The sequence below is a fragment of the Gavia stellata genome, chromosome 4, assembly GCF_030936135.1.
Source record: "Gavia stellata isolate bGavSte3 chromosome 4, bGavSte3.hap2, whole genome shotgun sequence".
NCBI lineage: Eukaryota > Metazoa > Chordata > Aves > Gaviiformes > Gaviidae > Gavia > Gavia stellata.
This window is the reverse complement of record NC_082597.1, coordinates 25,151,242-25,167,660: the sequence shown is the minus strand read 5'-3', so window position 1 is coordinate 25,167,660 and position 16,419 is coordinate 25,151,242. Positions and strand designations below refer to the sequence as shown.

The 16,419-nt window shown below is 43.1% G+C and overlaps 1 protein-coding gene across 1 annotated transcript in view; it reads right to left on the bottom strand.

The window, feature by feature from the left end:
• Positions 1-14,926, bottom strand: part of WASL (WASP like actin nucleation promoting factor) — a 49,141-nt gene extending 34,215 nt beyond the window's left edge. Inside the window, exon 1 of the mRNA XM_059816130.1 lies at positions 14,807-14,926. Coding sequence (XP_059672113.1) covers positions 14,807-14,926 — 120 coding nt within the window. The remainder of the gene's footprint in view (positions 1-14,806) is intronic.
• Between the last annotated feature and the right edge of the window lie 1,493 nt (positions 14,927-16,419).

The following is a 16,419-nucleotide window of genomic DNA, read 5'->3' as shown; positions in this document are numbered from 1 at the left end:
GCTCAAGATTTGTGTTTAAATACTCAGGCCAGGTATTACAAACCCTCCATTTCTACTATGTAAAAAAAGCTCCCCTGTACAATTTGTGTTTCTGTTACGCTTTCCCCTTGGATTATCTAAATGAATAGTACAAAGGTAAAATTTGAGTATAGTTTATTGATGGGAAAAAAAGACCTTCAGGAAAGGAACTGCTGAGTTTGCAATACCCAATTTTCAAGGTGAAAAAAAGAAATGGATACAACTGACCTCTGCCATGCTGAGACTTCAGAAAAGTTCAGATGAAGAACAATTTTGAAACTCAGATATTAACAACAGAGTTGACAATTTCTTTTCTGAACTTACTACCCACTACCCAAATATAAATGCACAGAGGGCTGTTGAATGGGAAAGCTCCCTCCCTGAAGCCAAAATTCTTCCTCTGTAACTCCGTAAGGTGCCAGAATGTTACTTATCACGAGGTTGGCTGCTCTGTTGGGCACAACCAGAACAGCAAAAACTGTAAAGAATCTACTCATTTACAGTTAATGACAAAGTATTTATTTATATAACAAAACCTTTGTAGAAAGAGAGCAGCAGGGTGTATTTTTCCTCTGCACTCAACACTTTGGTGTCCATGTCCAGTGACCGATTTCCAGTTCAAACCACACAACATTTATTTTTTCCTTCAGTGCAGAGCTGGTAGTACAACTTCACATAGCAATTCTAATGAGCGACCATAGGCAGAATTGAGGAACAGAGGCAGTGATAGTGTTCTCAATCTTTTATTGTTAAATATGCATATGTTTGGATGGGTCAGAGCAAAAGCATCCCCACAAAAAAAAATTAAGATAATTAGCTCTTCAGTACTGCTGTGTTCCTGTTCATAACTTGTGAACATTGTTCAGCAGCAATAACAAATATGCTACATGAAAAGCTAAATGTACGTATGAGCCTGAATTTACACATAATATAAAAATTATTTTACTCTACTCACAACAGTACTGAAGTAGCACTAGATCTTACATGAGAAACAAAGCTTACAATAAAAAAATGAGTATTTATTAGATCAATGCAAGAGTTTAGAATCCATTTTAACATGAACACAGTAGTTTAAGATATTTTAAAAACCTTAAGACAGAAAATATTTGTTTCAATGAACATTTAGAAGAAACACTAGGTCTGAAACCGACCTTTACTCTTTCTGATGAGTATTGTCTGAATTAATGAAATACAGCAAGTTAAGCCAAAATAGTAACTTTAATGAAAAAGATCTTAAGATAGCTTTGCTTTTGATCCCACTGAAAATTAAATACTGAAAACAATCAATCTGTATTGCACTGGAAGTCCAATCAACCACTATCATTACCCTAATCAAGCATCAGATTTGAACCATTACATGCTTCAGTTTCTGAACTACTTTTCTGCAAGTCTCTGAGTCTGTTCTGGAGCTGACAGTGAGGCTAACATACTCAATGCCCCTGGTTCTTGCTGCTTGGGAGAACTGGCAACCACCTTACCATCAGGTCAAGCGTTTTGTCACTTTTCCGAAAACCTCCACCTACGCAATGATAAGTTACAGTGCTTTTATGACAGTATAAAGACAGCGGGTATATTGTTACACCACACTAACAGAATAAAAACGTTCATTAATACTGGTTGTAACCATTAAACAGAAAAAAGGTTATTAATATCATACTGATTATTTTTTCTCAGATGTGTAACACCTTTGAAAATGAGATATTCCTCCATAACGGCACTGATGCAACTTAAACCCCAATGACTGAAAGAAGGTACCCCTTGTCAAAACAGACACTGGGTTTCCAGTTTTTGTGTGGATATTCCCTTCCTTTGTGATCAACTAACTACACCAATTGCTCTGAGCACCTGAATAGCCTCAATCTGTTAGCATAGAAACAGAAAGCTCTTGATATTGAGTATATGAAAGATAGTATCAGTCCCAGGAGTTCTACAGTTTAGAGAAAACAAGCTGATTACCTGATGAAGACAGAGTTCAAGAAAAATTACATCCTACTCCAAAGAGTACAGAAATAGGGTATCTCTTCCAGTCTCCTGGAAGAAATAATGACAGGAGTGGGACCTACATAATAGCAATGCATTAATACATTGCTAGAGGTTCAGCATGGTAAATCTTATGAACATCAGATTAAAGTCTGTATAACTGGGTCCTCAAAAGATCTAGGAATTAAATTTTTTGCCAGAAACTTCAACACTGTGGTACAAACACTGATGATCTTCCTACAGGAAGATGGTGATGGGAGTGTGCCAGTAACACAGCTAGACCTTGACCAAGCCTGGGGAAAAAAATCCTGAGTTCTTGGTAGTTCAGAATCCACTCCTGGGGCCATTGGCTATTTACAGAAGATGAAGCAGATTTACATAACAAATTGAAAGGCTAGCCAACTTCACCGATGAAAGTGTCCCGTAGAATATCTGTTACTCAAAAGTGCATCCTTCAGAAGGCCTCTGCCATCCACCGTGTGATGTACAATATGATACAGAACTTGAGAGTTTTCTATCAGCTGATGTGGAACTAAAATCTCTAAATCTGCCAATTCCCACATAAAAGCTTCAGTCTGCGACAAACACTACAGTCCTCTGAAGAATCCCAGAACCAAAGAAGTGACAGGTCAGTCACCTCACTTCAGGACCAGGTTACTCTAACAAACCAGGGCACCATGCTGCACTTCAACAAAGTGCCCAAAGCATCTGAAGTGAAAAACCAGCCTTGATGATGCATGGCAGACATCCTTATTTATGGCTGGTTTCTTTATTTGGAATAAGCCAACTACTTAACAACCTTTGCTAATTCAGACTTGCATCATAGTGATATTGTCTGTATATGGTGACCTTGGAGAAGTTATTTCCAGTGATACAGATATTGGTACTGCGTCATTTCACTGCTAGTACAATTACCACAGCCAGAATTGACGTGAAAGTCACCATGCTGAAATTAAGACTAAAAGCACTCAGCTTTTAAATCCATGATGGCTTGTTATCCCCCTTCTGCTCTGAAGCAAAGGCTACCTGATGTGGGAGAACTGCTTGTACAGCACCAAGAATCACCAGGGGTCCAGTTCCTGCCAGTGCTGACTTATAAAAGCAGACATTGGAAAAAATATGGCTTGAGGGGGAAGAAGAGATCACAGGACACTAAAGAAAAAAAAAAGATAAACTTCAGGTAAGTAGGTAAGTGTCTACAGAACTGAGGCATCTAAACATCATCTAACAGAACTAGTGGATGTAGAAAACAGAACCGAAAAGGTTCCTGAGCTTGCACCTTTGCACCCCAGACACAATGAATTTATTAAGGCGAGATGCCAGAACAGATAGAGTATGTGACGATTAAACTATCATTCATTACACTACATCATCCCCTAGAACTGCCTCTGGAGCTCAAGTGGGAAACAGATTTTTGTGTCTGAACTGACAGAAACCTGCTAAAATGTTCCAAAATGCAGCTGCAGGTAAGACTCCAAGAGACCTCAGCATATCCCTGAAGTCTCTGAAGACACACAGAACTTTTCTTAAATTACTTACAAACGACTCATCAGAAAAGAAAGCTCTAGACAGGAATTCATTTTCTTGGTAGGCCAGTGCTCTGTAATCAAGAAGTACAGTAAGTGAAATGCAGCAGCCCTTAAGGTCACCCCTGCTGTACCTAATGCAGTCTGTAGAAGCACAGCTGCAAGTTAGCCAGATCTCCTTACCAGAAGGCAAATTTTTTTTTTTCCTCCTGAAATCAGAGAAGAGGACCAGGAGCCTTATGAGCTTGTGTTCACAGCATGTCAGATGCACTTGATAATTTGTCTACTGCAGTAGGTTGCTACATGCACGGACACGCTTTCATCTACTGGAAACTTCTAGTCACCAGCATTTTCTCAGGTTTCCAAAAGCAATTTCTAGGAGCAGAGACACAAGACAAATTTTGTTGCTGGCAGGAAAACCAGGTTTGACTCTGGCTTGGTGTCAGAGAGGACAGTTATGAGAACAGCAGCAGAGCTGACCCATACTCCGTGATGTACATGCTACTGACAGTGCTAGAACAGATGGCTCACTTCTGTCTCCCCATTCCCAGCACTACAGTTGCTTTTGTCTCCTGGTATCTTTCACTGGTTGTGCAAATCATAGTAACTAGGACCAGGGGCATTTTCTGAATCCGATGGCAAGTGGTACAGCAGCATGCACATCTGCACAGAGGAACTCTCCCTCCTCCCAACACAACACAAATTGGGTAAGAATGGCCTTACCCATACCGTCTATTAAGAACTGTGTTTACACCATTCTGTTCCCAAAACCATGCTCATTAACTTGGGCAAGTACTAGCTAGCATTACCCAAACCTGTATCAGGAAGTGTGCCAACAAATTAAACACCATGGACAGTCACAAAACAGTGCCTGAGTTCATGCTATTGCCCTACTTAAGTTTGTTAGCATCAGTATGTTAGCACAGCTGGCTGACAGACCAGAGGTGAGAGAAAGGATAAGATGCATCCTTCTGCCACTAAGCTTCAGTGTACCCTGGGTGTGTATCTCACATTTTGAGCCTGTCAGTTCTGTTTATCTGGGACAGAAAGGTATGGCCCAGACAGGTATGGCCAGTGTGAGGGATGGGCCCCTTGGCTACACAGTGTGAAGCTTGGAACAGCAGCAGGAATACTTGTTCAATAAGCAACCCTCATCTAAACAGTATGAACAGAGGGCAGAGGAACAGACAGGATTTGTTGTTTACAGGCACCAAAGGCCAGAGATGTTCAAAGAGACTGCTAAGGAAAAGTCTAAATGAAGAACTGAAGGAGAGACCTCCTAAATATAAGATCTACATCTCCTATGGAAACATTTAGCACCAAAACCATCTCCATCCCTCCTATCAAACAAAACCATAATCCAACTAGGTGTACTGCATATTCTACATGCTTGAACTAAGACAAGGAAGGGCATGGTCTGTGCAGAGATACAGATGTAGTATCAGCCTCTCAAGTAAATAAATATTGGCACCTGAATATGACACAGACAAATTGCTCAAAGACAAAACTAAAAAATTGGGTTTTTTAAGTAGGTGAGTGGTTTGTTGAAACTACTGAGCTCTAGAGACCAAGTACAACCAGCATCTTCTGTTGCAATGACACTTTAAAACCTTGTACAGTTTTAAATTTAAAGTTCCAGCTACACAAACTGAGAACAGTGCTAACCGTGCAGTATAACACTTAAATAGACCATCGTTTAAGAAAGGTGTAAAAAATACTGGTTGATATAAAATTGCACAAAATTAAGCGCCAAACCTGTATTTTTTTTAAATGGTTAATTGCCAGGTTACTAAAAATATAAATGCTAATAAATCTGTGTGGCCAGTTATAAAATTCATTTCATACCTGAGATACTCTTAACTACAGACTAAAGGCAAATTAAAGAAAAAGCAGCCCTGCATTTTTTTTATTAGAAACTACCGATTCCTTCTTTGCAAATGCAAGGGGAAGCTTTTGCCTGTGGTATTGCACAGAACACATACCACTACAGGATGTTCATAGTTTTCTTCCTCTTTCCAGTTAACCACAAAAATCAAGCACAGTTTTACAGAGAGAAGCCTATCTGGATGCCTTTGTGTATATTTAGTGTCATAAGCCAAGTGATGTTTCTATTTGCTTTGGCTGACTGAGGGGGAGTAAAGGAAAGAAAATGTCTACTTACAAAGAATGACCACATCTTAGCTGTGCTCAGAGAGAGCTGTCACATGGTTAGAGGAGCAGGAAATAACTTACAGTTCAGTCAAAGCAGGACTAAGCAATTCTGTGGTTTCAAATATGAGCCTGTAGAGTTGCTGAAGCTGTATCTTCCAGTATACAGTTTTTTAATACAGCAGCTTACAAACTGGAGAGTCTGGTCCTCCCTGGAGAGACAGCAGTGGAGGGTGGAGCAATGCAAGAAGCCTGAGGAATTATTGTACTCTGTTTTTTACTTCCCGCTCTCTTATCCACCAAAATTCTCTTTTCTGTAGCAACATTAACAATGACTTTGGGCCAGTAAAGATGAAATAGGGAGAGAAATATCTAATGGCCATATCTCAGGCTGAAATGCACTCTATGTATGCAGCAGGAAACAGCTGGCTGGCATAGAGAATGTCTCCTCTCCTCTTTCCTCATGCAATGCTCTGCTCAGTTATAAGAATACAAGCCATGTCTATCCCAGCACTGGGTGTGGGTAGGACTGCAGGTCTGATGAGACACCAAGTTCATCAGTGAGAACAAAGCACTTGTGGAACTGAGAAGTAAAGAGATAAGGGAGTAGACAGAAGAATGGTGAGGAGGAGAGACACTTCTGCCTGGAGATCTTTGTGCAGATTACGGATGCAGGGGCTGGAGGGAGAAAGGAAGATCCTGGAAGCACTTGAGGTACAAGTGGGAAAGATGAAATAAGGGAAGGAAACCCTTTTGCTGGGACAGAAAACTCATTAAAAAAAAGAGCATGTGTGATAAGAGAGTGCAAGGAGACTCTGATGAAAGCTGAGACACAAGATTTGGAGGACAGAGGTCACTGTGCAGGACTTTAAAGCAGATCATCAGGATGAGGCTTACAAAAGAAACAGTGGTTAAATTGATTCTTAAAATATCATTACCAACTTTACAGTAATCTGCTGTATAAAAATCTTAAAGCTTTATTTTCTAAATAGAAACTAAGATTCTTAAGTCAATAAACTACTGCTTCTGTTATAAAATGTACTAAGAAGGTTGTAAAATATCTCTTACTTTTCTTTATCATCAACATAGAAAGATATTAATACAACAAATTAATAACCATTTCTTTTCTTATCCACAAATCTCTTGGCTGTCATCTTGAGGGGGGAGAGAGCATGTACAAGTTAGTGCGAAATTCCCATATTCAAATATTCTTGTTGTTCCTCAGCCTAGACAGCAAGTCAAGCATTAGGCCTTGTTACTTAATACTCAGAGAATGTTATTTAGGAATCCACATTTTAACTTAACCTTTCATGTAAATTATCTCACCAACTGCTGGCTAACTTTCGGGAAAACCATCATTGATAACACTTGAAGTAAATGCATGTTTAAGTCCTTGCAGTCTTAGAGGCAAGAGTTATCTTTCCGTAGCTAAGAGTTCAAATAATGAAATACAGTTTTCTTAGCTTTTCAAAGAGGAGAAAGCCACATTTTCTTTCATTAGGTCGGTGTTTCTCAAACTGCAGGCACAGTACCCCCCGCATACAAAATATGCTTGGTGAACACAGACGTGTTCCTCTATAACTATACCATGCTGATGCTGAGTAGTGGCTAATTAACAAGGGGAGATAAAGGCAAAATAACACATTCACTTTGAAGGAAGTAAGATGAATGCAGGGGAATTCTGAATAACACAAAGTTCTGAAAGGGAAAATGGTATGTGAAACCATCTTACAGAATGGAAACACCACCTTGGTTAGCAAGCCTTAATATGATCTTTCAGCTAGACACATTGGAGAACTAGAAAATGCATTAACACTGTTTCTCAGAAAACTTAAAAGAAAAAGAAAAAGCTGCCTTAGAGTGAGGATTTTAAGGATAGCCAAATAAACAGTACAGGGAAAACAGTCTCACCAAGGTGGGGATGCATATATGAAAGCAAGTGCCTAAGGTGAGCTACAATCTGCAAATCTGCCAGTATGTCATGGAGCTCTGCAGCAACAGTTTCCTTGCCAGCAATGATCCTCTCCACAGAACATTAAGTCTACAGGAACTGAGTAATTCATTTAATGAACTTCTTCCAGAATCATATATTCTTAACACAGGCATTCTAATTTGAGATGCCTAAAGTGTCATTCACTGCACAAACACAAAGAGGTGTCAGGAAAACTGTCTACCTTTAACTCACGGGTAGCTGAAAATACAGTAATGAATTTGAAGAACTAAGCAAGTGAGCAGCTTTCTAAGAAGGTGTCCCTATGATTGTTTGCATTACAACTCTTCTTTTTCCATTTGGCCCTTCTAGTACACTGCTCCTGTCATGTGAAGATCACAGCACACTTCAGGATCTTCGAATTTAACTGCAACTGTTCCTGAAGGTAACTGCACACCTACTGTGCCCATTTTATTGGTAATCTAGGCATAAACAAATTGTCTGGAAGCCACAGAAGTTAGTGTGGCAGTGTAACCAGGCAAATACCTTGAGAAAGAAACAAAACTATCTTGTACAGCACCTGAGTCATGTCCTGGTAGAGTGGGCAGTTTAAAACCACCCATGAAGATACACTTCTAGCTCCACTAAATCCACTTTGTGTGATTTACTGTTACTGGGAAAACAAACTGGCCAATAAAAAAAAAAAATCCCTCTATGCCCAAGTAACACAAAATGCCAAGCTTTCTTGAGGAAATTGTACCCTAACCCACCAGTAGCAACTCTGTCTAGTGCCCATGACACGTTTTTGTTACTTCCTGTATTTTATTATCTAGGTATTACGTCATGAAACCTTAAGTCTCCTGCACTATACTAAGTTTTATTTCTGCAGTACAAAGATTCCTCAAGAGATAAGCCTATGAAACACGCTCACTGGAAGAGAGGACACCATAAATCTTACCACACGGCATTAAGTGAACAGCAAGCTTTCTCTGACAAACTGAGCACCTAAAAGTTCACCAAACCCCATCTTCACTGCAGACAGCTCTGCCTATAAAAGGTCAATGAAAGAATCAAGCCTTTTGTCACGTTGATTAACAAACTACTGCAAAGTTCCTAGATGATGCTCACCCATCATATGCAAGCCACTTCAACAATTCACTCCTTTCCAGCACTGAGCTAGTAACTGCCAGTGGCAACTGCTGCTGCTGCTGGCCACTACTTATCAATGAGAAGAGTAAACAAGTTCTTAATTCCGGCACTAGAGACACTAACAGTAGAGCAATACGGGTCATAAGAAGCTTTACAGAAAACTCAGGGAAGTTTTTTCAGGCAGAAGTACCAGAACTCCACAGATAAAAGAAATTCAAGATCTAAAGTAAGAACATTCTCCATTATCACCTTTTTACCCTGAAATTGCATGGTATAAGATGGATCTTATAAACTCTACTTGCTACAAAAATTGGGCTTATACTAAACCCTTGAGAACGCCCAAAGAAACATTCATAGAGGAAACATTCCAGTGATAACATTCAAATAGATACTTGTGATCAGATAATGCAGAGAAATCACATCAATTCTCCATTAAAGGAGGAACAAAGTAGAGTCTTTCCATATACATATTTGCATGAAATAGTAAACTCAGCCTTTATCTTCTAACAAGAAACTACCTCTTCCTTCGGTGTTCTCCTAAACAAGTGGTATCTGGACATCCTGGCGGAAATCTTGTCATCAAAAAACGACTGTTCGTCTGAATCCTACATTAAAACTTTGTGCTCTTCTAAATTCCTCCACCTGACTCTTTGCTGTGAAGAGCTGGTAAGTTACAACACAACAGCTTGTGACTACAAATTGTTTTCATCCTGTTACGTCTGTACACTATATGATTCCAGAGCACGTTATCAGGAGCATGAGTGGTATACTTGACCAGCTGATTAACCACAGAGATGCTAAGAGACTTTCAGCACTTGACTACCTCCAAAACACGGAAAAGATGTACAACGTAGCTCCGAAGAGCATGCAAGAGCGCTGAAGCCTTAATAGATTGAGGTACTTGTTCCAGCCCTGTATTACTAGATCATCTTCTGTTTAGCAAGACATACACTTCATAACAGAGATATACAGTGACTGAAATTTGTAGTAGGACTCACCTTGCATGTCAAGACAAACTTATGTGTCTAGCACATGAGCTACAAGCACGGTCAGGAGAGAGGTAACCACTACAGTCACTGAAGCAAAGACAGAAATTCAGTTGATAATTGTAAGTTTCTATCTTAAGGTAAGTTGAATAGGAGATTTAGGTAACAGTCAGTAATGTCTGTTGACAATAACGGGATTTTAACACCTAAATTTCTATCTCTTACTCCTGACCAACATCCCACACTTTGTGAATTGATGCTTTGTCTCAAATACATACAGCTATGAGACATAATGCCTTGTAGAGCGCTCACATGTGGTCTCAAAACATTTCTCATCTATGGGTAGATAATCTGTTCACAGCGTAGTTCACTACCTTAGCTTAATAACAAGGTGTGAGGAAAACAAGCATGAGAAACCCTTTATAAGTAACCCTACTGTAGATACAAGGAGGCAGTTTGAGGACGATGGCTAAGCCACTTGCTCTAAAGAGCCTGATCTGACCCGTTCCCATGAAAATCAGTTTTGTAGGCACAGATTTGGTTCAGAGGAACTGCCAAAACCCAATGTAATTCCCTCTAGAGGGGAAGATTATTGCTGACAAGTTATTTAGAGAAGAGACTCCAGTGGATACTAGTGAGGCATCTGAAGATGTTACATGTCTTTTGCTAGAACAGGACAGACCTCAAAAGAAATCCAGGCATAACTCTCAATATTCTTCTGTTCCACAAGTCCCTATGCTTTACACTTTTGTCTTCTCTCTCTGTATCTCATTTAAAAACACATGCAAAGATGAGATAACCACCACTGAATTGATGACTCAGTTCTTCCTATCTGTTCAAGACATAACTCCTTTTCAAACTACAATCTCAACCGTTTTTGGATGTACAGCCTGCAGCATAAACTCAAACTGAAGAGTCCCAACACTTCTCAGCCACATGAAGTTGCCCATTACTCAGACCTGTAGTCCGCCTTCAAGTCTTAGTTCATGCTGTTTTCATATGCACAAGTAGTCTTACAAGTCCTTTCTTGATAAAACCTTTAATTCTTATCAATTAAGAGCTATAACTGCCATCCAGGTTTTTATTTTATCTCAACTATTACTGTAATTTGTCCTTTGGCTCTGACACACAATCTTATTCTGGTCACATGCACTTTAAAAGCAGCCAAAACAGTTTTCTTAGTTTACTGCTGTGTCACTTCTCTTTCTGCATTCTTTACCAGTTCCTGTTTACCATATCAACCATGGCAAGATCTTACAAATAACAACCTATTCCTAGCCTTATTCATTACACCTTATGTAAGTGTTTAGTCCCACTTCTAAGCAGTATAAAATAGCCACACTCCATTACCTACTTCTAACGTTATCAAGTACACACTTCTCATGTTTTCTTTCCTAAGGCTTCTCACACATATCAAATTATTTCTACAGAAGAAACTAGTTTTTCCATCAGTGACATTACTGACTGATACTAGTCATGCAAATTATAGAAGTACCTTCTTTATTAAAAAATGATTAATGGGACACCTAACATTTGCTTTTCCTTACAAAACTCATTCTTATTCCGTAGGACAAAATTAAAGTGACTGATTTATAACTAAGCAGACTTAAGCAAAAACTTCCAAGTTTGGCATAACCACAAAAATATTCTGTTAATATGCACAAAAGTTATCTCATAGCTCACCTTAGCATAAGTTTACATAGACTTTTATTTCTACGATATGATAAATACTATTTTTTGAAAAATTTCTACAGATAGTAAATTTTACACCTGATAACAAATGTAATGTACCTAAATGAAAATTAGTTACATGCCTAAGCAACAATGAAAGTCCTAAAGGGCCACCTTATGCTGGATACCTACTGCAAGTAGTTCTACATTTGGATTCATATTTCAATCAAATTAACTGTAGCTGCAGCTTTGACTATTAGCCAGTGGATTGGTTTTGAAAACCTGATCTGTCATGGGCAAAGGTATTTTAATTGCTTACAGATTCACATAAGCATTTTACAGCTCAGCAAGCAGGGGGAAAAAAAGGGAGTAGAAAAAAATCAGTAACCTTCTGTATGTACATTTGCCTACTAGTCAATGAGATTGCCGAAGTGTCAGTTGTAGTCCAGAAAATGGTATCAGCTTCAGCAACACACACACAGTGATGGCTCTTCACCACTTCCCCCACTCCCAGGTAATTTTTGTGTTTACCAGTCATCATTACTTAAGATGCCATTGAAATTATGTCAGTATTGGGAGTTCATAGGTTGCGAGTACTCAATCAAAATTAAGCTACTTGATAAATTCCTTTGCTTTTCCATAGAACAAAAATCAAGTAGTTGAATCCTCAATGTTATTTCAAAGTAGCTGCCTTGTTATCAGTCAAAAACAAAGTCAAAGGAAAGACTGTTGAAATAAATCAGGTCCAGAGAGCCACATGCTTTCTTAACCAAGTCCCATAGGACTGATACGAGCACTATGCCCTCCATAAGAGCACTATAAATTATTACTACAAAAAAAGTATCTAGGATCATAGTTTAATGTCTCAACTGTCTGAACTGCATTCATTTCACTAGTGACCTAAACACAAGGTCAAGTCAAACATAACCTAAAATTGTGTTGATATGGCAGATGCACATCACATCCAGTAGCATATCTATGCCCCACACTGACAGAAACACCACGTGTAGCAGCCAGGTAGCACAGTCAACTCAACTGATGGAGCAAGCTCATAGCATCCTACGAAACTTGCAAGATTTTCCTTTCTTAAAAAGTAGCATTTACAGTCTGAAGGTTCACTAATGAATAATTCAAACATGGATATTAAGAGATCAAATCTCATGTACACTACAGCAAAAAGACATTTACCAGCACAGCATCCCAACACTGAGTCAGGCTAGAAGGTCAAGAGTATCAAGAGTACTATTGGGCTCTGACAGACAGACACTGGGGGTTCAAATTAAACAACCAAAGCTGTTACCACCTCCAGGTGCCCATTCCACTTCTCTGATAGACACTGCCCTCCATGGGACAGAGATGTTCAATCTGTTCATCAATTAGTTTCTGAATTCTCACCATTTTTGGCTCATGCCACAGTAAGTCAAAAAAACCTGGTTAAAAATCTCTAGAGCTTCAACACTCAAGTCCTCAAGATTGAGCAGCGACCTTCAATTATAGTAAGATGAGCCTATAGTTAACCTAGAGAACACATAAGGCTGGGGAAAAAGGGGAAGAGAATGGGCCACAATTAGGAAGTCATCCAAGATTCAGTGAAAACCACAAGAATGTGTAGTTTCAAGAAAAATACAAAGCAAGTCATGTCTATGAAGCTATCAACCTGTCACAAATCGCCTGACACCCAGATACTGTGAAGATATTTACCTCCAAAGTCTGCTTTCAATATGCTATTTATGCAGAAAAGTTGAGAACTTGAGTAGGTGAGTGTTACAGCTGAGCATAACAAAAACAAAAAGTGTGTTCACTTGACAAAAAAATCCAAGTTGTAGGAAAACAAACTGGAAATCAACTTACACAAATTCATGCACTATTTTTTAAATTTAGAGAAAAGTGTGGGGTTTTTTTACAAAGGAGCTAAGCATATGAAATGTATGCTTGAAAGTAGTTCAATTAATTGAAGATGTTTTTTACAAGTCTATTACTTTTCAAAAAACATGCTTTATGGTCACACCTTCTGACCCATTTAACTTCGTTACTGTGACAGCATCTTATTTAAACCACCCCAATGTAAATATCACCTACTTCCTGTTCAGTCACTACATCTTATGCTTTCCTTGTAACAGTCAGTTTGATCAACAATACCATTTCAAAGTCCAAAGAGTTATGTGGAACCATTATGAATACACGGATATCGTGCTTTAAATCATAATTTTAAGTTCATTAAATACTCTTCCTAGAATTACAGCAAGATGCACAGTGCCTAACATTAGTATGCTAGGCGCTGGACACAAAGCATCAGAAGACGGCCAGGTAACATAATTTTCAATGGCTTCCAAATGGCAATTATTTTTTTTTTTTAAAAAGAAGCATTTTTTTCATTTTTCCTAAAAGCTGCTTCTTTTCTAAAGGAAGTGGTTAACTTTTGAAGCCTTCAAATAGTTCTTTAATACAGATAAGTACAGTTTTAATACAGTTTTATATTAACATGCAAGAAGGTATTCTGAAAACAAAGAACTTACTGATATACTTGGTAACACATTTGCTACAAGGCTTTTTCTTTTAACCATTATGTTGCCTTTTTTATCTATATATGCACATATATACAAAACCAGGAAAAGATGCAGTATTTAACTCGCATTTGAGTACATGAACCTGTTGTTTAGGCTAGGAAAAGTACAGACTAAATCCAAGGCAGGCCTAGCACTGATACGAGCCTTCCTACAACTTCGTCAACATTGCTTTGTTGTACCGCAGGTGCACCTGGGGCTCGTCCCGGCCTCGTCGAGCAACTGAACTTTTCCCACCGAGCCCCGCAGCTGCTCCCTTGCTGTCCGGTTCCCCTTGCAGAGCACGGGCCAGCTGCAGGGCACGGCTGAGCCCCACCGGCCGCCCCCCGGGAGCTCAACGCCGATGGACAGGGGAGCGCGGAAGGACGGAGCCCATGCTGGCGCTCGAGGCGGTCTCGGAGCCGCCGCGGTGCGCACGGCTCCAGCCGGAGCCGGCACGGCGGAGGGGGCGAGGCCGGACCCGCCGGTCGGGGCAGGCAGCCCCGCCGGGCCGGGCTGGCCGAGGGGCCCCGCCATCCGCGCTACGGGCTGTGGCCGCCGCCATTCATTGCCCCCAGCACCCCCGCTCCGCTCCCAGCGCCCGGGGTGCGGCGGGCGAGGCAGGCAGGGAGCGAGGCCTGCGGAGGTCGGGACGGGGCAGCAGAGCGGGCCGAGCCGGCTGGAACTTCCGCAGCCCTCAACTTCCAGGCGCCCCGGCCGGCCTGTCCTCACACGCCCCCTGCCTGCCCCGGCCCCCGGCCCTCCGCGCCTGGGGTGGGGACGGGCTCGGGGCCCCCCGGGAGCGCCACGGGCCGCCCCCCCCCCCCCCCCCCGCCGCCGCGGGCCGGGACTCACCACGCATTTCTTGCCGAGGAAGCTGAAGAGGCTCTCGTTCTCCTGCGGGGTGAGCAGCAGGGAGCCCACATTGGTGACCCGCCGCGGCTGCGGGGGCTGCTGCTGCGGGTTGCCGCTCATGGCCGGGGCCGGCCCGGCGCTTCCCTCGCCGCCCTGCGACTATTGGCGCCCGCGGCCCCCTCCTCCTCCTCCTCCTCCTCCGCTGCCGCCGCGGCCTCACAGCAGCCGCATCGCGGAGCCTCCCTCTCGGGGCCAGGGAAGGAGAGAGGTGGAGAGGGACGGCGGGGCCTTGGCCGGTTGCCGGCGGCCCGCGGAGGGGGCGCCGGGGAGGGGGGCAGCCGCGCCGGTGCCGCTCCGCGCCGGCGGCCGATCGCGCCCGCCCCTCCGAGAGGCGCTAAACTTCCAACTCCGGCCCGGCTCCGGCGGCCGCACGATCCAACATGGCAGCAGGGGCGGACGAGACCACAGCGCGCGGGAGCCAGAGGGGAGGCCGGCGAGCGCACTGCCGCCGCGACCACGCGCCGTGCGGGGGGAGGGGGGCGCCGCCTTCAGCTCCCGCCCCGCTGCGCCGCGCCGCGGCAGCCCGCTGGCGAGGGCCGCCGCCCGCGCTCTGCCTCTCGATACCTGCCAGGCCGGCCTGGCGGTTGCTGGGCGGAGGCGGGGAGCAGGAGGAGGAAGAAAAAGAGGAAGCAGAAGAGGAAGGAGCGGTCGCTGCCGTCCCCGCCGCCGGATGGGGCCCGGCGGGATGCGGCCGCACGGCGGGGACGGGCCCGGCGCTGTGCTGGAGGCCGTGGGAGCCGCCGGGGCTGGGCGTGAGGGGGAGCGCGGCCGGGAGCGCCGCTGGGTGCTGCGGGCGAGGGGCCGCGGAGCCGTGCCGCCCCGGGGCGGGGGGAGGCCGGGCCCGTGGGGGAAGTCACCCGGGGCGCGAAGAGGTGCTGGAGTCAGTCAGACGGCACCGTTGCCTGAACTGGAGCTCGTTACCGGGAGAGTGCACGGGGTGGCCAGGCCTCACACAGGGGTTCGGGGACGAGGGAACGAGGGTGTGTTGGGAGCCCTTATATTTTTAGTGAAACCTGATTTAATTTGTAACTCAAAAATCTTTTCACCTTTTGTGACGGGAAAATGCTTCCTCACGGTTTGCCGTACAAATTACCAAGTCGGGTGTATTATTCCCTGCCGCGTTGCGTGGGGTGGGTGGTTCATGCGATCCTGGCAGTGCGGAGGCGAGGATGCCCTGGCTGTGAGCAGTCGTGCAGGGAGGCAGGAGTGGGGGTGTCAGCCATCACCCTGCCTAATGCAGGCTGCTGCAGTTTGAGGTGAAATATCTAAAAATAGTGGTAGGTACTGAAGGCTCTCCAGGGGTTCAGCTGCTGAGAAGAAATCATGTATACATTCAGCAGCCTTTGTCAGTTAGATTTCTCTTCCCCCTGCTTCTCTCCATGTGATGCCAACTAGCTGGGATGGAGGTTGAAGACCTTTCAAAGCCTGAAGATCCAAAGCACAGCTGCCTTATGCCCAGCCTGGCTTTCAGCTGCACGAAAGAAATGCTCATGCTTCTCGCATGCAAAGGTGAAAAACAGATGTCAAAGTGAGCACCTTGCTAGTTTTCTTGG